The 25,296-nt window shown below is 43.8% G+C and overlaps 1 protein-coding gene across 1 annotated transcript in view; it reads right to left on the reverse strand.

Moving 5' to 3' along the window:
• DCT (dopachrome tautomerase) overlaps window positions 1-22,991 on the reverse strand; it is a 28,730-nt gene extending 5,739 nt beyond the window's left edge. Inside the window, exons 1-6 of the mRNA XM_030551544.1 lie at window positions 22,679-22,991; window positions 12,536-12,835; window positions 7,892-7,992; window positions 7,018-7,184; window positions 3,182-3,361; window positions 2,930-3,065 (exon numbers count right to left, since the gene is read on the reverse strand). Coding sequence (XP_030407404.1) covers window positions 2,930-3,065; window positions 3,182-3,361; window positions 7,018-7,184; window positions 7,892-7,992; window positions 12,536-12,835; window positions 22,679-22,991 — 1,197 coding nt within the window. The remainder of the gene's footprint in view (window positions 1-2,929; window positions 3,066-3,181; window positions 3,362-7,017; window positions 7,185-7,891; window positions 7,993-12,535; window positions 12,836-22,678) is intronic.
• Between the last annotated feature and the right edge of the window lie 2,305 nt (window positions 22,992-25,296).

Raw genomic sequence — 25,296 nt, forward strand, 5'->3', positions numbered from 1 at the left:
CTTGCTCGCTTGCTCTCACTTGCTGGCCCCATGATTCTTCCATTATTTATCCACAGTGGAACAGCTTCAACATTAGGACAGAAAGAGCAAGTGGGAGAACGACTCTGTACTCTGGTGATTAGCACATTCACCTGAGAGGCCTAGGTTCCAGCCCCCTGCTGTAGTAACTTTTTAAAAATTAGTTATCCAAAGCGTCAACAGGAGAGACTTGAGAAGCCTCACATCAGACTATCCCACAGCCCAGTTTGTGCACTCACCTGTGAGATAACAGATCCTTGTTGAAACGCCTTCTCCCCTCACATGGAGATGAGACTTTAATTGGTCATTTGGGCTAATACCTACACACAATAATTATCACTTCATCTACCAAAGGCAGCCAGCTCTGGAAACATGTAATGTTATACAGCTTTTCAGTTAATTTGGCAAGTAGCTGCGTGACGACCAAAATGTGTAACAGCTCCGCTACTGAAATTACATTTGCTCACTGCTGTCTGCTTCATTTTTAGAGTTCTGTGTTGTACTGAAGTACCAGTAAAATTATATGATTTTTATCCCCCAGAACACTCCGAAAATGAGATGTAGCTCCTCAGCCTATCCCAGTGAGCTGAGTTTTAAACAAACAAATAAACTACTGACACAAAGCCAGGCTAAATCTGATTTCAGTGAAAGTTAGGTGTGTAACTACTTCTGAGGATCTGGGCTTCATATCCTAAAATATACAGTCCTACACTCAAAATCTCCTTCTGCTGAGATATTGGCAGGAATAAGATGAGCTAAATGTAAAATTAAAATTCAAGCTGTGTCAGACCAGCAGCTCTTCCGCTTCGAATGGCCGCTGTTCTTCCCTAAAAGATGACTTAGCAGGCCTGCAGATAAGGAGCTGGGGATAACAGTGGACAGAAGCTGGATATGAGTCAGCAGTGTGCCCTTGTTGCCAAGAAGGTCAAAGGCATATTTGGCTGTATTAGTAGGAGTACTGCCAGCAGATCAAGGGAAGTGATTATTCCCCTCTATTCGGCACTGGTGAGGCCACACCTGGAATATTGTGTCCAGTTTTGGTCCCCCCCACTACAGAAAGGATGTGGAAAAATTGGAGAGAGTCCAGCAGAGGACAACAAAAATGATTAAGGGGGCTGGGGCACATGACCTACGAGGAGAGGCTGAGGGAACTGGGGTTATTTAGTCTGCAGAAGAGAAGAGTGAGGGGGAATTTGATAGTAGCCTTCAACTACCTGAAGGAGTTTTCCAAAGAGGATGGAGCTTGGCTGTTCTCAGCGGTGGCAGATGACAGAATAAGAAGCAACGGTCTCAAGTTGCAGTGAGGGAGGTCTCGGTTGGATATTAGGAAACACTATTTCACTAGAAGTGTGGTGAAGCACTGGAATGGGTTACCTAGGGAGGTGGTGGAATCTCCATCCTTAGAGGTTTTTAAGGCCTGGCTTGACAAAGCCCTGGCTGGGATGATTTGTTGCGTTAGTCCTGCTTTGAGCAAGGGATTGGACTAGATGACCTCCTGAGGTCTCTTCCAACCCTAATCTTCTATGATTCTATGACTTTGGATTGCACTAACTGTCTTGACAATTCTTCCCACTTTATTTAACTACTAGTAGATGTGGCAATATAAAATACAAGAGGAGAAACTTTTATTTTATATTTGAAGTAGTCATTTTTAGCCTTCACTTCTATCCTCCAATTCTTGGTGAGAAAACTGCCTTAGAGGTGTTGTGATAATTGGGCCTTCAAATTTACCCTAATTGTGAGTTCAGCTGTAAAAAGTGAATATAAGTTCAAAAGATGTCACCATAACCTGTAACAATAAATGCTGATGGGACAAGATGCAAAAGTGTGACAGAAAGACTGGATTAGTCAAAACAAAGTGAACTACTGATCTAATCAAGGGCGGTGTTAAGATCATTCTTAGCAAACAAGTAAAGTGTAGGACCGAAAATCAATGAACCAACATTGGTGTGTCATAAACTAGACCTAACTGGTGGACATAGTAATGAGGAGATGAGCTATTCTACCCACCATTCTCTTGATAGGTCCTTAAAGAAATAGACTTTAGGGAGAAAAATTAGCTATTGGAGCAAAGCTTCATCATCATGGCTGCCACCCCCACCATCTCTGGGGCACTTGCCTTCATCCTCCTAATCCTCAGAGATGTCCAGGCCAGAGAGGGGGATCCAGATGACACTCCCACCTCTATGGCTCCAACTGAATCCCAAAACCATCTGGGATGAAACTGGATCAGACTTTAGCAACAGCAGCAACACAACATCTCTAGCCCATTTTAACTAACTTCTTCTCTTTTCCCCAAAAAGACCATTATTACCATCTTTGATATCATCTAAGAGGCACGGGCGGGGTTTCCTTCTGAAAACTCACTCCAGCTAACAGTGCAAAGGAACAAGGGACATTGTTAAAATTAGAGTATCAGAGGGGTAGCCGTGTTAGTCTGGTTCTGTAAATGCAGCAAAGAGTCCTGTGGCACCTTATAGACTAACAGACGTATTGGAGCATGAGCTTTCATGGGTGAATACCCACTTCATCGGATGCATGTCATCCGACGAAGTGGGTATTCACCCACGAAAGCTCATGCTCCAATACGTCTGATAGTCTATAAGGTGCCACAGGACTCTTTGCTGCTTTTAAAATTAGAGGTTTACTCAATACTTAACATTTCAAAAGCTATCACTGTTTTCCTTCTTTTCTGTATCTTTAATAAAAGGTTAGAAGGATTTTTAATGGTTTATTTGCCATGGGCCAAAAGTATATTGGGATCTCTGTATGCCAAACCCCAGGCCTTGTTTAAGACTGTTTAATGTTGGACAGTGACTGGGTTATGAGAACACCATTGGCCCATATAGTCCATCTAAATTAACACAGCAGAGGTATATTCAGTTGCAATTACATTAGGAAAATGACATACCACAAAAATGGGATCATTGGCTGCAGCATGAGGGGAAGCGCTGGTTCCATTCAGGAAAGCGTGAACCAAGTTATGCAGGCTCACCACTGGGGAGACAAAAGTTCCATCTGGTTTACCAAACCCTTCCAGTGCATTCCTGTGTGTGTGATAAGACAAGAGTTAAGTAACCTCTTATTGACCAGCACTACCTCCAAATATATGTATAAAAGGCTATCATTGGGCTGAGCAAGTTATAGGAGTTGGGGCACAAACCTGAAGCTGAAATTAGAATTCCAGAAAAAAGGAGGATTATCAAACTCTTGAAGTGAAAGGCAGTTCTGGATATCTTCCATGGTTGGCAGCTGCTCACCAGACTTCCCTGGTGGGTTCCTCTGTAGAATCCCTTCATTAGTCCCATTACACAGTGTAACCAGTCGGTTGTAATCATCCAAGCTTAGATTAAAATCAAAGTTGCATGGAACAATTAGAATACAATGTTGGAGGGGAGGGGGTTCTCTCTGTCAGAGTCAATAGACGCTGTACACTCAGTCCCTCATGAAAACCACTGGGATGGCTCACATCCCTGATGTTAAACATACATGCAAGTGTTTGCAGGATCAGAACCTCAGATGGCTACAGAAGTTTTGTACCAGAAAAGCAAATGGTCATGTCACTAATCTGAGCTGGAATCATAAGTCTGCTTGTAAATGAATCATCTTTGAACTGGCTCCAACTTTCACATTTCTGCCTTTAAAAATCTCATTAAGGAGATTGAAATGGATGTTAGCAAGTGGGTTCCACATCTTTCAACAGGATAATGTGGCTAATTAAATGTCAGTGGTTCCACTAATTTACTGGCAATTATGCTTCCTTAGCTGACATGTAGCATAGCTGCCCAACCAAAAACAATTACTGCTGGCCCATGTCATAGCAGCCCCTCCTACACTTCCCCACCTCCTATGTGGCAAGGATGGAGAGAGTTATTGTAGCACAAGCCAGAGTCTTTACTGCTGCTGCCCAGCACTTTGCATTGGGAAGGAAATTAAGCACCACTTCTTCCTTTGTTCACTGTTCAGCCCAAGCTTGGGACAATATTTGTGCTTGTTTCTCCCACACTGTACCCCAACTGGTGGCCCCATCAACAGGCCATTGGATATGGGAATATTCTTCTCCCATTGAGGTCAATGGCAAAACTCCCATTCATTTCAAATGCAACGGGATTCCATGTGTGCGGATACCTGCACCTTCACAAAGCCCCAAATACTTAACATAAAACTGCAGTGTAATCCAAGCAAGGGCAGGTGTCTGTCCACATGAGGTCAGATGCAGGATTGGGTCTTTTGCTAATATATGACAAAAGAATTGTCTATGTACCTCAAAAATGAGAACTATATTACCAGCTGCCACATGGATGTGGTTAAGATTTAGAGGACAGTCTACGATATTGTATTCTTTGACACATGTATGATCATGTAATTAAAGACCATACTATACACAGCACAGTATTATGGTCACATGTTCAGCCTCAGCTTTCTCATTTCCTGTCATTTGAGGTTTCAGTGTATAGCTTTACCACTAAGTGTACATATGTTTTTGTATTTTGATTTTCTTGTTTTCTCCCCAAAAAGTTAAAAGGAAAATCCAGCGTTTTCAAGTTCCAGTAGATGAGTTTACAAGGCTCTCCCCTCTTGCAGAGTTCACAGACTTGCCCTGAGGAAGCTCTGTCTTCCACCTGCTATATGGCAGTTGAAGTTACAGCAGGGCTTCCATTATGGTTGATTTTCAGTTGCTTAGATACGTCTGCAAATTTAATCGTTTGGGCTGAAATATCACAGCAGCCTGACTCTATAGACTGTAGTTATACTAGTGCAAACCCCTAATGCAGAAGTACTGCACTGTGCAAAGCAAGGGTTATGCTGATGCTGGTAGTGCACTGATATAAGCCCTGCTTTGCGTGGGTGCAGCACGTAAACATCAGGGGGTTGCACCAGTGTAACTATATCTTTACACTGGCACAAATTTCCTTAAAGTAGACACGGTCTCACTTGCGCCGTTGTCCCAGAGCGATGCAGTAAGGATGGTGGTGGGCTGTGAAAATGCAGGAATTGGCTGATGGGTAAACAGTTATTCGGTGTTCCAGACTTCACCCTTTTTAGGGGGGGAGAGAGAAGGAATATGAACAGCATTGCATCCTATTTTATCAGGCATGCTGTTATCCGCTAGCATCACGTGTTGTTTGTATATCTATTAGTGTGAGGAGTCCTGTAACACCTGGGATAGAAGAGGTGAAGAGACTTTAGGGTCAGAAGGGACCATTGTGATCATCTAGTCTGATCTTCTCCACATTGCAGGCCACGGAACCTGCAATAGACCCCTAACCTCTGGCTCAGTTACTGAAGTCCTAAAATCATGGTTTAAAGACTTCAAGTCACAGAGAATTCACCATTTACACTAGTTTAAACCTGCAAGTAACCTGTGCCCCATGGGAGATGTGAAGTGAAGCACAAGTCTCATATGACAGTTGCAAAGAATCCAGAAGATTCTATTTAATTTAAAATTAAAATGCATATTCACAGACTACTGAAATAAAAGAGTAAAAACTGCTCTCCTGTAACACTAGTGAAGGAAGATTTTAGAAATTTCAGTATTCAAGTAAAAACCCCATACCATTCTTCATGTTACTGACAAGATGAGGGCAGCAGCTATATGAAAAGGCCAAGATTTTCAAAAAATCAGTGCCTAAAGTTAGGCTTTGGAGTAGATATTTAGGTACTCATATAAGTGGCCTGATTTCTAAAAATGCTGACCCAGGGGTGTCAGAAAAGGGTGTGCCAAGGGACCATAGCCCTTCCACTTTTTGCCATGGGCCTGGCTCCCTGCCCCTCTCTTCCCCCTAAAGCCTCGCTCCCCAGCCAGGCCGGAAGCTGAAGCCCGGCCTGGATAAGAGTGGTCTAGGGAGCCTAGGTAGCTGTGGATCGTCCATCTGCCTGGTGGGGGAGGGCTGAGATCAGTCCTCGGCCCATGTCCCCACCTCTACCCTGCTGCCTAGGGTAGATGGAGGGTACACAGCTCCTCATAGCTGTCCAGGTGACTCTTCAGCCTCCAAGACCCTGCCTCCTGGCCAGGCCAGAAGCCAGAGTCAGATAAGACCATGCAGGCAGCTGTGGGCAGGTGGAGGGCCCCGGCTCCCCAATCTAGCTCCAGCTTCCAACTTAGCCATGGGGCAGGGCTTCATGGACCAGAGAAAGGGGATGGGGTAAGGGCCACAGACAGGGTGGGGCCTCATGGCAACTGCACTTTTAGAGAGAATCTCTCACCCCTGTGCTGAGCAGCTCCCAAGGCCTTCATGCCACTCCAAGCTTGGATGAAAAGTGCTACACGAGTATTATATTTTGCTGTCTAACTCAATGTCCACTTGTACATCTTAAGGTCCCAATCCTGCATGTGAATCCACAGTCAGGTCGCTGCACTCACACAAAGCCCCATTAACTCCAAATAGGAAATGCCTAACTATAGTCATTTGCAAGATCACAGCCTTATTTTGCGAAAAATAGTTCAATCTCATTTTTAAAAAACTATTTCTAAATCTGAGGTGACATTCTGGCCGCACTGAAGTTAATGCAAAAATTCCCATAGATTGCAATAGGGCTAGAATCTCATGTCTGGTATTTCCTGTCCAATTGAAGAGGCACAGATTTTTCAGTCTAATATGAGCTCACTATTAAACACACAGACAAATTCCTATTGACAGAATTTTCAAGAGCTCTTGTTTGGCACAGTGAGCTAGCATACTAGTACTGCACCTCTAAATAGTTAGTCTCTAGTATGGCAAACACTTCTAACACCTTAGCCAGTCTTAAAATTACTGTCTTTAAGTAAAGTCCTGTATCAAATTTTAAAAAAAAACAGTATAAAAATGCAGACTATATCTGAGGAAATCTTGAATGACACCCACCTTTAGCCTATCCACTAAGTTTCACAATTTTTACAAGGAAATCTAGGTTCTTTTTCTTGCAGTTTGTGCAAGCTGAAAGAGCAGTTCATGCTGTTAGTGGCTAATGAAAACAAGTGTTAGTTAAAATGCTGGTTTCCCCTACGCATTCTATTACCTATTGCACACTATTGCCCAGCGTGAGAACCTTGATTTCTGACTTATGAGGCTTGGATCTTCTGGTCTTGATGCTCCAAAAAGCTGATCTGTACACACATCGCACTCATTTCTACCTGTGGCAAAATTCCAATAGGGCAATGCAAAGGATTCATTGCCAATCAGTCTCTATAATGAAAAGAAACTTATTAGCAAGAAATCATTCTTTAAAAAGAGAAAGAGAGAGAGGTTACTTATGCCTGGCTTATCTATATTTTAATATTTGAAACCACGCTGCAGTTTTTTCAGAATACTGTTTCAATTTCCTTCAGACTATTAGGTCACTGATTCAAATTGGTACCTTAACTAAACACTGTACCATCTGATGGCCTCGTATGTTAAGTGGTTCCTTGTTCTGATGCCTACTGAAAGTGCTGATGGCCCAAAAAGTCATGATTCTGACATTCCTGGGAGTCAGCAAAGAGACCAAGGGCACAGAGTGGCCCAGCATGACGACAGAAATAACCTGAATAAATGTAGAGGCTGAATCCCCTTTTGATGAACTGTGAGGCATGCTGACTATGTAAAAAAATTACATTGCACCTGCTTTTGTAATACCTGTTCTTTTCTTTTTAAAGGGGGTGTGGGGACAGGGGATAGAAGACTGGAGTCTTCAAACCAATCAGCACCTCTTGAGTGCTAAATTCACTTTTAAAACAGGGCTAGTGAGTGACCATTCCTGAAATTTCATTGTCTAGGGAATGTAGCCCAGATATTCAGTTATGCCAGGGAACTTGGTGTTGACATAATAGAGATTCAAAGTAATATGGGAAAATCACAATAGTAAGAGTCATGCAAGCATCTTTGAATGTGCCAAGATAGAACGTGTTGCTAACCTGGAGATCTCTTTCCAGCAGCAGCAAATGGTACCTATGCCAAGTAACAAAGGCAGGTCCTTGGTGGGAGAAATCTATAGCTGTGAATGGGCGGCCAGGTCCTACAAAAAGGAAGGCACAGTAAGAACTACAGCATCCAATTAATGTTAAATAGACAAAGAGTACTTTACATAGCCAGTTTTATGAGTTTAAAGCTCCATTAAATGGAGTTCATGCTAGAATGGTATCCATCAAGAAATATAAATATTTTTAAAGGGTTGGTGGGAATTTTTTAAAATTTTGAAATTGATTAAAATGTTCACCAAAATGTGTCATTCCAAAAAAGGGAGGCAGTTAGACAACACTTTGCACATTTTCCTCATGTTTGACCAGCTATAATTTGAAAGGAATCCCTTCATTAATCTTCATTGTGTCATAAATCATAGTTATTGTCTTGTATGTACAACATGGTATCACTATGTTATTCAATGGTAAAATAGTGCAGCTTCCTGCAGCTCCCATTGGCCGGGAATGGTGAACCGCAGCTACTGGGAGCTGTGGGTGGCTGTGCAAATGTAAACAAACTGCCTGGCGGCCCGCCAGAGGATTACTCTGATGGGCCACATGCAGCCCATGGGCTGCAGATTGCCCACCACAGGCCTAGAGCCTCCAAAATGTTTAGATGCCTAACTCCCACTGAAATTGATTAAGCCAACGGGAGTTAGATGCCAAAATACCTATGAGGATCTCAAACTAACAGATTTACACAAGGTCACACAGGAAATCTATGGCAGAGCAAGGACTTGAATCCAGATATCAGGCTTGTCTACAGGGCCGGCTTTAGGCTGATTCGACCGATTCTGGGGAATTGGGCCCCGCGCCTAAGAGGGCCCCGCGCCTTAGGCACCTTTTTAATTTTTTTTTAAACTTATCCCGGTCTCCGGCTGCGGTCTGCTCCGGGGTCTTCCATGGTCCCGCTCCTTTGAGCGAAGCGCCTGCGGCAGCGCGGCGCAGCCCTGCTCTCCCAGCTAGCGCTCCAGCTGGGGCAGCGGCGCTTTGCCGCGCTCCGGCCGGGAGAGCGAGGCCGCGGGGCTTGCCACGCTCCAGCCGGAGCAAGGAAAGCCCCCCGACCCCCGCTGGAGCTTTGGGCCCTTTAAATAACCCCCAGATCCCTGGGGCAGTGAGGGGCTCCAGGAGCTATTTAAAGGGCCCAGGGTTCGAGCTGCCTTTGCCACCCCGGTCCTTTAAATAGCCGCTGGAGCCCCGCCTCCCCCATGCATTCCCCAGCGCTCCCGCGGCTATTTAAAAGGTCCGAGGCAGGCTAGAAGAGGGTTTGGGGGCTACTTAAAGGGCTGGGGTTCCAGCTGCCTCTGCTGCACCCCCTGACCTGCCCACACCAGTCCGGCCCCCCCTGCCTGCAGCCAGCTCTGCACCCCGTGCCCACAGCCAGCCCCTGCCAAACCCCCTGTCCTGTCTCCAGCCAACCCCTGCCCCACACTCCTGCAGCCCTGCCCAAAGCTAGCCAGCCCCACACACACTGCTGCCCGCACCAGCCCTGCACACCCTGGTCAGCCCGCACCCTCTGCCCTGTCTCCAGTCAACCCCTGCTGCACCCCACTGCCTGAAGCCAGCCAGTTCCACACTCCGCTGTCTCCAGACCTGCAAACCCCTGCTGCACCCCCCTGCGGCCCTGCCTGAAGCCAGCCCGCCCCACATCCTGTCTCCAACCAGCCCCACACCCCTTGCCCTGCCTGCAGCCAGACCCTACCTCCAGTCAGCCTCTGCCCTGCCTCCAGCCAGCCCCATGTCCACTGCTGCCCTGCAGTTTCCAGGGCAGTAACCCTGCACATCTGCTTCAATGAGGGGGGCAGGGAGCAGCCGGGACCAACACATGTGCACACCCCAAGGGAGTGGCGGGGACCCACACATGTGAAATGGCGGTCATTAATAGCCAATCAACAGCATATGTGATGCAATGTATATAATATATAATTTTATTATTCGTATAGTTATGGAAAGTAAATAATACATGAAAGAAATGAAAGGCTTTTTTTTCCACTTTTTTTTTTAAGTCATCCCTGCCAGGTCCCTGCCGAAAATGTTCGAATTGGACCCCGCACTTCCTAAAGCCGGCCCTGCTTGTCTACACTGGCAAGTTTTTTCAATGAAACTAATGTTGCCAAGGAAAAATTGATGAAAACAAAGTCGCCAAAGCATGTCTACATTTGCTCCCTGTGTCAACAGATCATGTCCATATTTGGGGCACCTTTGTCAACAATGAGAGCAATGGACTGTGAGTGTGTATCCTATAGTGCCTGGCAACACCATCCAGTGCTAGGTGTTGTGGGAATGCGGAAATGGAGAGCTGCACATCCCAGGATGTGCAAAATGTACCGTCATGCACCGCTTGTGTCCCACCCCTTCAAAGGTCTCTGGTTTCCTTTTGGGGCCCAAGATCCGTACAACACAATGCTTTAGAAGCCTGTTCCCGAGAATGAATTGATTGCTATACGCTTTTGTAGAACACAGAATAAAAACGCTGTACCGTTAAATACCTTAGCCTTTATTTATTGTTAAAAAGGATAAAACCTCACAACTGTGTGTAGCTCCAGCAATCACTGTGCAAGCTGTGAGAGGGGGTGGAGTGATAGGGGAACTCAGGAGTGCTGTGAGGTGAAAAGGAATGTGTGGGCCTAGAGGGGGGTGGGGTTGGCAAAGAATTGTGCATCTGCTGCAGTGGCGTTTGAAATCGGATCTGCTCAGTCGCAGCTGTATCAAGGACTTGAGCATCTCTATCTGATCCTCCATAACTTTTATCATTCGCTCTGTTGCTTGCCTAGCAAAAGCAGCATTCTCTTTTCTGTCCTGCCTTTCGGCTTCCCGGCACTCTTTCCATTCCCTGGTCTGTCTCTCATCGCATTGCAGCACGTTGCAGAACATGTCTTCTTTGCTGAACCAAGGTTTTTTTCTTATTTGCCACAGCCAGTCCACATGGGTGCATGATGTGTTCTTCAAGGTCTATGCTGAACAGAAGTGGGATTGTTACATTCCAGCAAACGATTGAAACATTTTAGTAAAAAGGGCATTTTGCTAGTAGAAATCATTTTCTCTCTGAGATTCTAAGCAGGCACACAGCTCCGTGAGCACCCCAATAATGGTGAGTTTCGGGAGTAGGGGAAGGCAGTTGTCCGTATGGACAAAAGGTCATGACTTGCAGGGCAGCTTTGCAGGGAACTCATACTAAAATTATCCCACACGTTTTCATAGGTGGCCAACTTGCTGGCTGACATCTCGCTGATGTGGGGGACCAAAAAAACCAAGACTCAGCTGCTGAAAACTTGCAGCTTTCACCCCGGTCTATATGCAGCTCAGCTATGTGCTGCTTTGGTCCCAGATCCAGTGATTGCTAAATGGCACAGTACAGTTTCCTACAATGGGGGAACTAACAAGGCTGCAATCACTTGGAATCTGCAGCAGAGGATTAACAAGTACCTCTTGGAAACTTTCCAGAGCCTTTCTCTGGAGGATTCCCTGCAGGTCTCGATGTCCATCGGCACCCTGCTTGGCCATGCAGATTAGCTACACAGGGCAATGTCCAGTTTACAGAAAACACTACCTGACTTCCACTTTTTGATTCTCTACACAAGCCACAGCAACTTACCCAGAGTAGCATCTGCTTCCTGTTCCCCACTGAGCACTTCTGGAGTGGAGAAAAGTTCCTGGCTGCCTGACCCACCAGGCGAGCCCACTGGGAGCATCATATCTTTTCTAGCTCAACTTCTTCATCCACAATTTCAGCCTCCATGTTACCCCTTCTTTCTGCTGCATGTGAAGTATCCACGGGGCAATAGCAGGAAGATAGCATTCAGCTCCTTATAGAATCGGCAGGTCTTAAGTGCACCACTGGAGTGATGGTTCACCTCCCACGCCTTATGGCACACCTGCCTCAGCTCCTTTATCTTTGCTCTGCACTGCTGCGTGTCCCAATCATAGCCCTTTTCGCACAAGCCTCGAGAAATTTGCCCATATGTGTCCCAATCCCTATGGGTCACTCGCAGCTGTGACTGAACAGACTCCTCTCCCCATATACTGATCAGATCCAACAACTCAGCGGTGGTCCAAGCAGGAGCATGTTTGGTGTGATAGCCAGCCATACTCACCTGGGAGGCCACCTGGGAAGCTCCTCTGGGAAGCTAGCAAACAAGAAATGAAATTTAAAATTCCCAGGGCTTGCAAGAGGAAGGGGCGGGTTGGCTGCAGGGCAGCAGAGTTCAAACCGCTGACCAGAGCGGCAGCATGGGAATTTGGGATGCTTTCTGGAGGCCAATTAAAAAAAAAATTGTCTGTTTGTCAACAATAAAGGGAGGGGGAAAGACAAGAGTTTCTCGCAGGGGTGGAAGTTTTTTGTCACCAAAACTAAGAGGTTGTTTTTTTCCCAGAAAAAAAGTGACCTTGCAATGTGTAAGCTATCCCTGTTTTGTCACCAAAAGCCAGTTTTTGGTGACAAAACTTGCCAGTGTAGATAAGCCCTAGCACCCTAACCACTGGACCATCCTTCCTTTCACCATGACTTGATCACTTTTCGAATTACTTACCTTTGTTCAATGATTACATTTTTACCACCTTCTTTACATTCTAAATGCCTTAGTAAAGAAAAGTACCAACCTAATAGAGTGTCCCTGACTGAGTAGTAATGAAGCCACACAAAGTAGTTATAAATACTACAGTTTGTAACTTGTGGTTCAGTTCCGTTGGGCCCAAGGAGACTCAGCCAGTGCTGTGTAGCAATCACATAGTCTGGGTGAGTGGTATTCTTTGCACGGTCTAAAGCATCTAAAAACTGCTCTCTCTCCGCTGCAGTCAAGGCATGGACATTTTTCCGGACAAGAATTGGCTTCCTTTCATCGCAGCTGGGGCCAGTCCAGCCAAACTTGCAGTCACCACAGTTATAGCCAGCAAAGTTTCCTATGTTAAGAAAGAGTTTGGGATTAGGAAAATGTGTCTATATTAATCAATACACAAAAGAAACTGAGACTGAAATGCAAAGGAATTGAGTTTGTTAGTTTGTCTTTTCCCTAGAGATTTCTATTCTAGCAAGAGCAGTAAAGAATCCTGTGGCACCTTATAAATTAACAGATGTTTTGGTGCATGAGTTTTTGTGGGTGAATACCCACTTTGTCGGATGCATGTAGTGGAAATTTCCAGGGGCAGGTGTATATATATGCAAGCAAGAAGCAAGCTAGAGATAACGAGGTTAGTTCAATCAGGGAGGATGAGGCCCTGTTCTAGCAGTTGAGGTGTGAAAACCAAGGGAGGAGAAACTGGTTTTGTAGTTGGGAAGCCATTCACAGTCTTTGTTTAATCCTGAGCTGATGAACTGAAGCTCAGCAGTTTCTCTTTGAAGTCTGGTCCTGACGTTTTTTTGCTACAGTATGGCCACCTTAAGATCTGCTATTGTGTGGCCAGGGAGATTGAAGTGTTCTCCTACACAAATCAGATATTAGGAATGGCAATATACAAAAACCTGTAGAAGAACACTTCAACCTCCCTGGCCACACTATAGCAGACCAAAGTGCTTTGTCTGATTCAAAACACACAGCTTATTCAAATAGGAATGAGCTTCTTTCCCCCTCTCTAGTGGAGGAACTGTCTCAAGAATTGCAATCACTCCTTTCCATTTTAAGAATTTGCAAAAGCTGAGTCAAACGTTAGGTACAGTAGGTGCACTTAAATTAACTGGAAAAAGCATGCAACTGATTTGAAGTTTACATCTGAAAATAACTAATGTTTGTATGTTATCTTTCCGTTAAACTTCTGTCAAAATGTTCTTGACATCCATTTTAAAGAGTTGATATTTTTGCATCTACCAGCATATTGAGTCAATCCTTTACAGACAGCAAGTTTTGAAAGCAGCTTTTCAGTAGGTTCTTTGACCACAATTCTCTTTGGAAAGAAGGAAAGGCATTGGGTTTCACTGATCACAGTTTAGTATTACATTAAACGAAATAGAACTAGAGCATTATATCTGCTTAGAATTAAAACAAGGAAAGTAAGTATGATTAAGTAAAGTGCATGATTCAACAAAAAAATTCAATCACACTTCAGAAAACTATTAGTTTACTTATCCTGGGCCCCTCAAAACCAATGACTAGTGTTTTTCAAACGCGCTCAGCACTCAAAACAGTTATGCACCACTACCCCGATATAACACAACCCAATACAACACAAACTCGGATACAACGCGGTAAAGCAGTGCTCCGGGGGTCAAAGCAAGATTGATATAATGCGGTTTCACCTATAATGCGGTAAGATTTTTTGGCTCCCGAGGACAGCGTTATATTGAGGTAGTGTGTACTTTCAAAAGAGTTCAACTCCCTAATAGGCAACTAAAAGATGCGGCCAAATTTCCAAAAGTGACCACAGTGGGAGCCATTGGGTACTCTGCAATTAGTAAAATCAAGCAATTTATCTGGATACATAAGGGCTTGTCTACACTGTGAAGAAAAACACACCAGAGAGGGTAAACTGTACAGTGGTCTAAAGTGCTGCACTCTAATTGCCCAGCGTAGATCTTGCAGATGCACTCTAAAAGGTATCTAGTGCATATTGCTGTAGTTCCGTTTGAAACAGTACTGCATTACTGCATACTAGGCTTCTTTTACTGTGTCAGAAGCAGGGTCTACACAGAGCAGTTAGAGCACAATACTTTAGAGAGCTCTACAGTTTACACCCCTCTAGCGTGTGTTAAAGACAAGACCTTTGTATGGACATTGAAAATCTTAGCCACGGCCTCTTAGAGAATTCTTCTTCAGTGCTGCTTACAAATTGCCACTAATGATGTGCTGTGCCTAACGGGCATATTCTAGCCCAGTACAATCATACATACATAGCAAGTGGAGTTACACCCTAGCTGCCTAAGAGACTTGATGAAGACAAGACAAAATGTTACCCGCCAAAAATTTTCAAACTTGGACACTCAGCAACTGGACCAATTTGCAGAATGAGAAAAGCATGCACACAGCAACCAACAATCACTTTGTGGAAACTATTAAAACCAATCAGACTCCTGAGTCAGCACAGACCTTTTATCATTCCCCTGGAAGAGCCGCTATATTCAGTATCAATCTGGCTGAATCTAAATAGTGTCCAGATGACTTCTCTTAAAGTCATCTTTTGAGTAGCAAATGTTGTTCCTGTTTTTGTGTTTGATCACTGCTGTATTTACAGAATGGAAACTGTAAAGAGGAGGAGTATAAAGGAATCTAAGATAAAAGAGAAGAAAAATAGTGCAGTAATGAAGGCAAAGAGAAAAGCTGGATGTAAAGATGTGAGGAAAATGACTGCTCCAAAGAAAGAACAAAGGATTAAACAATGTCAAGTTCAAGTCAGCTAGCTTAGGACGCAAACCTGCAAACACTTACTCATATGCTTAACTTTACTTCCATATAGGGTGACCATAAGTCCCATTTTTAAAAGTACAGTCCCATTTTTGGGGACTTTTTCTTATATGGCACCTATTACCCAGTCCCCACCCCTACTTGTCCCGTTTTTTCACAGCTGCTATCTGGTAACCCTACTTCCATAAGTAGTCCAACATCAGCTGGATTTGACTTCAGTGGGTCTTCTCATACAAGTAATGTTAAGCATATGAGTAAGACTGGGGACTTGTTTCCTTAAACTTTAAAGCATCAGGTTTTGAATACTTAAATTCTTTAGAATTAAAGGTTTCAGTCAACTTAGATATTCTACCACAGCTAGGGTGACCAAATAGCAAGTGTGAACAATCGGGACTTTTTTTTTCAGGGGGATATAATTGCTTATATAAGACAAAGCTCCTAACCAGAGCAGATAAATCACTACATAATTTGCATGAGATCTTAGAAAACAAGATCCTCTCTGTTCTACAAGCACATTTAAAATTCCATGTTATTTGCAGTAAGAGTCAGATTGGTAAAGCTATTCTTGGCCAGAATTCTCTCTCTCTCACACACACACACACACACACACAATCTCTCACATTTGCCCATGTGCACCCCGCACACTGAATATAAGTAAGCATGCTGTGCACTAGGGCCCTGATCCAGGAAAGCCTGCCTGTACAGAAAAGTATTTAAGCACTTGCTTAAACTCAAACACTTGCCCAAGTGCTTGCCTAAATCACGACCCAGATGACTATCTATGACACCTGTATTCAGTTTGCTAAGCTTCTGGGGATCTTTCAAAATAAAAAGAGAGATAGTAATGTAATGTATTATTATTATTATTGTAAAGTGTTTTGAAAATATGAAATGCCTGATTAATATGCATCTGAAGAAGTGAGGTTTTTTACCCACAAAAGCTTATGCCCAAATAAATCTGTTAGTCTTTAAGGTGCCACCGGATTCCTTGTTGTTTTTATGGATACGGACTAACATGGCTGCCCCCGATACTTGGATTAATATTATCAGTCTAGCCAAAGACCAAGAGACAAAAACTGATTTATACTGATAAGCCTTCTATTATTTTAGACAGGGCTGGTAGTGCCACCAATTATTAAGTTTGCTCAACACTTCCCATTACAAAACCCTGCTTATAACTTTGTGAAATTTCAACTGTTTGGACTCAAATTTTCCATGTCAGATGTTTGCCTGAGGCTGAATTTTTTTTTAAATATTCAAACAAAATGCTCAGCCTTGAATGAGAATGAGGGTAGGCTAGGGGAAAATGTTGTATTTCTCATGTTAAAAAATTCTGCCATCCTTTTTTTTTTTTTTTTTTTTGACAGCTCTAGCACCCCCATGCTTTGGAGCAGGGACTTGAAATTTGGCAGCGGAATGGCCTTTATGTCATGGATGTGCCTTTCCTAACGTGTGACAGCCAGAACTGGATACTGTACTCAAGCTGAGGCCTCATCAGTCCAAGTAGAGCAGGACTATTATCTCCCATGTCTTACATACAACACTCCTGTTAATACACCCCAGAATTATAGTAGCATTTTTGCAACTGCATCATATTGTTGATTCATGATCCATTTGTGATCCACTGTAACCCCAGACCAGTGCTACCACCTAGCAGGTGCTCTGCATTTTGTAGTTGTGCATTTGAATTTTTCTTTTTCAATGTAGTACTTTGCACTTGTCTTTATGGAATTTCATCTTGTGAGTTTCAGATCAATTCTCCAATTTGAATGGGGTCATGCAGAGAGGAGACAAGACAGAACTGTGAAAGAGTTATGGTGCAGTGGGTGAACCTGGACAGAGAGACTGGAGCAAGAAGTGGGGTGAACAGTGAGAATGGATGAGAAGTCCAGAGCGTGATGACACTGGGAGCCAGTTTGGAGTGGGGAGAGAGAGGCTGGATGAGGAGCTATGAGGGAAGAACTGGGACTAGCTGGGCAAGGAGACTGGGCAGCAGGAGTCAAGCTTGAGGGGAACAGGTAGAAGTGTCTGTGCCCACTAGAGAACACTCTCCTATACAACCTAGAGTGGAACCCAAGATTCCAGAGTCTCACCATTCCTCTGCTGTCAGCAAATATCTGTGAAACTCACTGGCCTAGTGAGCTTCTCATCACCTGCTAGTGCTGCCCTCATAGAGGATGACGTGCTACAACTGCTATAAATTACTCTGTTAGCTCAAGTAGCAGAGGCTGAGCAGTGGATCTAAAGGTTCTACTCCTGCTGATGGCCCATGTGGGTTTCCACATGATGGAATTGCTGGGGGGTTTTAAATACCTAGAAAATTACACACACAAATCTACATTAAAAGAACATTATTAAGGTTGCAAAGTCAAACTCTCCAAAGTTAGGAAATGCCAGAGTTAAAGTTGCCTGTGCATGTGTATTATGATACAGATTTTATAAACATGATCACACACTATTTTTTCCACAGTACCCCAGCCTGATTCAGTGTTCAGGATGGACCGGCTCTGGGGAAGGAGCAGGGTTGTGTAGTTAAGGAGGCTGTTGTTTGCAGGACCTCTGTCTCATTTGTTGTATAAGGTGGAAGGTGTGCAGTGAATAAGGCAGAGAACCAAAAAAAGAGGAAGGACAGGTTCATGGTTAAGGCAGTTGAATGCTGTCCTGGAGAACTGAAGTCTATCTCTGCCTCTGTCACAGAGTTCCTGGATAATGCTGGGCAAGTCAGAAACCAGACAGTTCACAGGTGGTCACTAACTGTGTATTCCATTTTCTGGATGTGTGATTTACAAGAGCACAGAGCACTGGCAGCTCCAGCTGAAGTCAATGGGAGCTATGCTTTGAAAATATAAAGTGCTACATAATGCAAATACTCTGAATAATCAGGTCTCAATTATCTCAACCTGGGCATCCAGACCTAGTGGATACTTTTAACCTCAATCTCTCTGGCCTAGCTCAACAAAGGAGCCAGAGAAGGAATGAGTCTGTAGCCTGGTGGTCAGGGTACTCACCTAAGAGGAGGGAGACCTAGGGCCAATCTCCCTGCTCTAATAACTTGTTAATCATTTTTCTACAGTGGAACAACTTCACCAGGAGATAATGAGAGACCCAAACATCAGAATCTCCCATAGTTTAGGGTTAAAGTATTCTACTGAGAGGTGGGTTAACCCTCTTCAAAACTTTTCTCCATCAGCCACAGGGGGAATTGAGACTGGGTCTCACACATCCTGGGCAAGCAGTCTAACCAGTGAGCTAAAAGTTACAGGGGGGGCACCCCCTCCACTGGCTGGATTTTGAATGGAACCCAATCCAGTAGGCAGCCTCTGAGCATACCTGCCACGTTGAGCCCCACAGGTGAGGCAGCCTCTGAGCATACCTACCCCATTGATACACTCTCCTTTGCTTATCTTCCCCCAGTTTGTGGACTTCAATAGGGCTTAGGTGGGAAATAAGCATCCACATACAAGTGAGGCAGCAGTGCATGTGCTCAGCGGCACAGACTATCCAATAAGTTCCTGGACTGCATTGCAGACAACTTTTTATTTCAGAAAGTTGAAAAAGCTACTGGGGGGAAGCTGTTCTAGACTTGATTTTAACAAATAGGGAGGAATTCGTTGAGAATTTGAAAGTAGAAGGAAGCTTGGGTGAAAGTGATCATGAAATCATAGAGTTTGCAATTCTAAGGAAAGGTAGAAGAGAGTACAGCAAAATAGAGACAATGGATTTCAGGAAGACAGATTTTGGTAAGCTCAGAGAGCTGATAGGTAAGGTCCCATGGGAATCAAGACTGAGGGGAAAAACAACTGAGGAGAGTTGGTAGTTTTTCAAAGGGACACTATTAAGGGCCCAAAAGCAAGCTATTCCGATGGTTAGGAAAGATAGAAAATGTGGCAAAAGACCACCTTGGCTTAACCACGAGATCTTGCGTGACCTACAAAATAAAAAGGTGTCATATAAAAAATGGAAACTAGGTCAGATCACGAAGGATGAATATAGGCAAACAACACAGGAATGCAGAGGCAAGATTAGAAAGGCAAAGGCACAAATGAGCTCAAACTAGCTATGGGAATAAAGGGAAACAAGACGACTTTTTATCAATACATTAGAAGCAAGAGGAAGACCAAGGACAGGGTAGACCCACTGCTCAGTGAGGAGGGGGTAAGAGTAACGGGAGACTTTGAAATGGCAGAGATGCTTAATGACTTCTTTGTTTCGGTCTTCACTGAGAAGTCTGAAGGAATGTCCAATATAGTGAATGCTTACGGGAAGAGGATAGGTTTAGAAGATAAAATTAAAAAAGGGCAAGTAAAAAATCTCTTAGAAAAGTTAGATGCCTGCAAGTCACCAGGGTCTGATGAAATGCATCCTAGAATACTCAAGGAATTAATAGAGGCGGTATCTGAGCCTCTAGCTATTATCTTTGGGAAATCATGGGAGACGGGGGAGATTCCAGAAGACTGGAAAAGGGCAAATATAGTGCCCATCTATAAAATGGGAAATAAAAACAACCCAGGTAACTACAGACCAGTTAGTTTAACTTCTGTGCCAGGGAAGATAATGGAGCAAGTAATTAAAGAAATCATCTGCAAACACTTGGAAGGTGGTAAGGTGATAGGGAATAGCCAGCATGGACTTGTAAAGAACAAATCGTGTCAAACTAATCTGATAGCATTCTTTGATCGGATAATGAGCCTTGTGGATAAGGGAGAAGCGGTGGATGTGATATACCTAGACTTTAGTAAGGCATTTGATATGGTCTCGCATGATATTCTTATAGATAAACTAGGAAAGTACAATTTAGATGGGGCTACTATAAGGTGGGTGCATAACTGGCTGGATAACCGTACTCAGAGAGTAGTTATTAATGGCTCCCAATCCTGCTGGAAAGGTATAACAAGTGGGGTTCCGCAGGGGTCTGTTTTGGGACCAGCTCTGTTCAATATCTTCATCAAGGATTTAGATGTTGGCATAGAAAGTACGCTTATTAAGTTTGCGGACGATACCAAACTGAGAGGGATTGCAACTGCTTTGGAGGACAGGGTCAACATTCAAAATGATCTGAACAAATTGGAGAAATGGTCTGAGTTAAACAGGATGAAGTTCAATAAAGATAAATGCAAAGTGCTCCACTTAGGAAGGAACAATCAGTTTCACACATACAGAATGGGAAGAGACTGTCTACGAAGGAGTACGGCAGAAAGAGATCTAGGGGTCATAGTGGACCACAAGCTTAATATGAGTCAACAGTGTGATACTGTTGCAAAAAAAGCAAACGTGATTCTGGGATGCATTAACAGGTGTGTTGTAAACAAGACACGAGAAGTCATTCTTCCACTTTACTCTGCGCTGGTTAGGCCTCAACTGGAGTATTGTGTCCAGTTCTGGGCACCGCATTTCAAGAAAGATGTGGAGAAATTGGAGAGGGTCCAGAGAAGAGCAACAAGAATGATTAAAGGTCTTGAGAACATGACCTATGAAGGAAGGCTGAAGGAATTGGGTTTGTTTAGTTTGGAAAAGAGAAGACTGAGAGGGGACATGATGGCAGTTTTCAGGTATCTAAAAGGGTGTCATCAGGAGGAGGGAGAAAACTTGTTCAGCTTAGCCTCCAATGATAGAACAAGAAGCAATGGTCTTAAACTGCAGCAAGGGAGATTTAGGTTGGACATTAGGAAAAAGTTCCTAACTCTCAGGGTAGTTAAACACTGGAATAGATTGCCTAGGGAAGTTGTGGAATCTCCATCTCTGGAGATATTTAAAAGTAGGTTAGATAAATGTCTATTAGGGATGGTCTAGACAGTATTTGGTCCTGCCATGAGGGCAGGGGACTGGACTCGATGACCTCTTGAGGTCCCTTCCAGTCCTAGAGTCTATGAGTCTATAATCTAAGGAACTTCAACAGTAGAAATTTAGTCAACAAGTGAGCAGGGGTTTTGTGGATCATGGCAAAGCCTAAAAGTCAGACATAGGTGCCTAAGTATCTTTTTGGATCTGGGCCTCAGTTATCCATCTGTAAAATAGGGATAATACCACCTCCACACCTCACAGGGGTGTTAGAGAGAAACTTTAATTAATGTTTCTGAAGCACTCAGATACTACAGTGATGAGTACCATAGAGAGGCCCATGAGGGAAGTAATAATTCTGTCTTCAGTGAAGGGTTTGAATAATGTATAGTAAATAAGGTCTAGGACCACACATTGAAAAACAAGGATATAGCAACATATTGACTAGCTGCTCATTCAGTGAGCTCTGTCTGTCCTGTGCACTGAATGATGCAGGAGTCCTGTGAAAAAATTAGTATGTGATCCGTGTAATTAAAGACTATATCATAAAGCATACGCACAAGGGTGGGGGGCAAATTAAGTTTGCACAGGCAAACTTAATTCTGGCATTTTCCTAACTTTCAAGCATCTGACTTTTCAACCTTAATAGTGTTCTGTTAACATTATCTTTTACACACAGCTCTATATAATAGCATGGAAAAAAAGAGAAGAGTTCACAGTCAAATGCCCTAGTCTTCTAAAAGCTTATGTATGCACATACAGTTAGTTAGGCACATGCATATGTGTTTGCAGGATTAAGGCTTAATTCTGCAGTCCTTAGGCAGGTGAATCATCCCATTGAAGTCAGTGTGCTATAGGATATTGAGGGCTTGATGTTCATATAGTGTACTCAGGACTTGAAGTCAATGGGACTGCTTATCTAAGGTTCTGTCTGCACTGCAAATGCAACTGCATTGGAGGCTACTACAGTGCAGTTTTCTCTCCACGAAGTTAAACCACTGTTCTATTTTGCAATGCTGACAGGAATCAGTTATCTTGTAAGCACTGTACTAAATCCCGGCATGTGTCCAAATTTTAGCACTATTATTAAAGCACTACTAAGTGCTGTTGGCTTTAGCACAATTCTGACCATTAGGGCCTGTCAGCACTGCAAAGCAGGACTAAGTTTACCAGCTGGGATCCCTGACATCCATGACATTTTCAGGGCAGACAGAGCAAAATATTACTCTGGCAGTAATTAATCCCAACTCGGCATGTGCTGATACAGGTGTACAGCTTCATCCATACACATTTCTATAGTCACAAACCCTGTCTTTCCTACCTAACAAAACAGATTTAAACATGGGAAGAGGGGAGATGGAACAGCCTTACGGCCAAACCACGTAATAATGGTGGGGAGTTCCTGACCTGTAAGTACAGAGGGAAAAAGCAAAATTCAGGCATGAGAGGGAGCCATGCTCTAACCCTATTTGGTGTCTAGGCCAGCTCATGTTCCTCTCTCACCGGTAGAGTATGGCTTGGCCATATTTGTAGTGCAGCTGGGAGGGATAACCCTTCCTGATCCCTTTTCCAGAATCAGGGATTTGCTCTTATCTGGAGCAGAGTTAGTCCATCCCTTTCCTCCTCCTCTCACCTGTGCACTGGCAGCTCTGATTGAAGAACTTCAGGGGCCATCGTTCCCGGTCATCCACGTTGTGGAGGGTGTATGGGCCGCTCCATGGCCTGGCATCCACCTGCACCTCCCTGCACGATCCCCTGCCCTGCTGGGAGCCACACACATTGCCTGGCTCTTGCCCCAAGGCTGGGCAGCAGCGCTTGGCCAGCAGTGCCTCTACTGTCATGCAGACACGGGGGAACTGCGCCTCAGCCTGCGGAGCACAGCAGCAGCTCAGGTAGCCCAGGAGAACAGAGCAGAGCCATCTTGTCCACTGCAGCTGGGAGGTCATTGCTGCAGAGACCACGCTCTGTGCCGGGTTTGGCTTCTAGCAATCAATGACAGGAGTGAGAGTGTTTCATGAACAGCCTCTGGACAAGAGGAGGACTGCACTTCTTCCCAGATTCTCAGCAGACTGAGCTCTGACTGACTGACCTGAGATAATTTCCCTCGTTGCTTATGGTGTTGGCATTTGGGGTGTTTGTTTAATCCTTGACTCTAACTGCCATGGATGTGGTTCAAAAGGCCTTTGCTCTGTGGTGCTTGCCAAGATTTGAAGGATTTATATAAAAGGTGGGAGAAGCCCTCATTAGGAGGATTAGCACTGCCTAAATCCTCGTGTTTAGCATATGACTTCAAGGGTGAAAAGAGGCTGAGGGGGGTGGGAGTCCTTAGGGGCTTTGGAACTCTGTGAAGGAGGCCCATTCTTGGATTTACTTCTCTGTGTCTTGTCTGTCTCATGTGCTTTGCCAAACTGCTGACCTCAGATTGTGCCTGGGGTGGTTGGGGATAAGGGCTTTTTTGTTTGTCCATTGCTTTTTAAGTCAAAGCCCTTTAAACATATTAGAAGTGAAACAACCTTCTGGATTTTTAAATGTTTATTCACTGGCAGGTTGTGGCATCTTCAATGAAACATCAGTTTGGACACTTGAAGGCAAAGAAAAATGAAGCAGACACAGACACTTACCATACAGTTGCAAAATTAACAAAAAATAACAAAACCACTCATAACAGCTAGAGCAAAGGTCTGTATCCTGTTGATAATGACGTAGAGTATCGAGGGCTTGAATTGTAAATACAGTAGAATATCAGAATTACAAACACCTCAGGAAAGGAGGTTATTCGTAACTTTGAAATATTCGTAACTCTGAACAAAATGTTGTGGTTGTTCTTTCAAAAGTTTACAAATGAACATTGACTTAATACAGCTTTGAAATTTTACTATGCAGAAATAAAATGCTGCTTTTAACCTCTTAATTTAAATGAAACAAGCACAGAAACAGTTTCCTTGTCTTGTCAAATCTTTTTATTTAACTTCTTTACTTTTTAGTAGTTTTCATTTAATGCAGCACTGTACTGAACATTATTTGCCTTTTTTTTTGTCTCTGCTGCCTGATTGCACACTCCCAATTCCAAATGACGAGTGTGGTTGACCAGTCAGTTCGTAACTCTGGTATTCGTAACTCTGAGGTTCTACTGTATTTAAGTGGGGAATGGAGAAGGCCTCCCTGTTTCTTCTATCCTCTTCACAGAAATATTGAACTACTTTGCACTTTTAAGAAGGGATATAGTATTGTCTCCTACCAACTCCTTTCCACCCCAGGATTTGCTCTTACGCTATAAACTATCATTGGGTGACCTGATTGCTAAAATCTCAGGAGGGATCAAGATGGAAAAATCACACCTGAACATTTGTTACCCAGATGGGAGGAGACATTCTGAAAATGGATGCATCTTATCTTCATGCAAATTCAAACTCACCGAAGTACTTCCAGATGAGTAAGACTTTGCAGGATCAAGACCTACCTTTCTGCCAGCTCTAATTTTCTCTGTACAATTTTGCCCATTTTTAGAACAATGTGTCCTGAAATGCCATCAGTTTTAAGATGATTATACAAGTCCTTGATCTATGCCCAATTTTTCCTCTGTTGAACATATATGCAGTACGTACCTAGCTATCTGCATATTATATTTACACATCTTTTATAACTTAGCAAAGTTACATGTACATCAATAATAAACTTGAGATATTTAGGTATCTGTTAAATATTACGTGCTTGTAGTGGGGTGGGGTCATTCCCAGATTTGGACCTTAGCGTCCAAAATATGCGGGTTAGCATGAAAACCTCCAAGCTTAGTTACCAGCTTGGACCTGGTAAAGCTGCCACTACCCAAAAAATTAGAGTGTTTTGGGGCACTCTGGTCCCCCCAAAAAGCCTTCCCTGGGGACCCCAAGACCCAAATTCCTTGAGTCTCACAACAAAGGGGAATAAACCATTTCCCTTCCCCCCTCCAGGTGTTCCCTCCCTGGGTTCCTGGAGAGATACACAGAAGCAAGCTCCGTGAATCTAAACAGAGGAATTCCACCCTCCCTATTTCCAGTCCTGGAAACAGAAGTACTTCCCTCTTCACCCAGAGGGAATGCAAAGTCAGGCTAGTAAATCTAACACACACAGATTTCCCCCTGACTTCTTCCTCCCACCAATTCCCTGGTGAGCACAGACTCAATTCCCTGGAGTTCCCCACTAAAGAAAAACTCCAACAGGTCTTAAAAAGAAAGCTTTATATAAAAAGAAAGAAAAAGTACATAAAAATGG

This window comes from Gopherus evgoodei, chromosome 1 (assembly GCF_007399415.2).
Source record: "Gopherus evgoodei ecotype Sinaloan lineage chromosome 1, rGopEvg1_v1.p, whole genome shotgun sequence".
NCBI lineage: Eukaryota > Metazoa > Chordata > Testudines > Testudinidae > Gopherus > Gopherus evgoodei.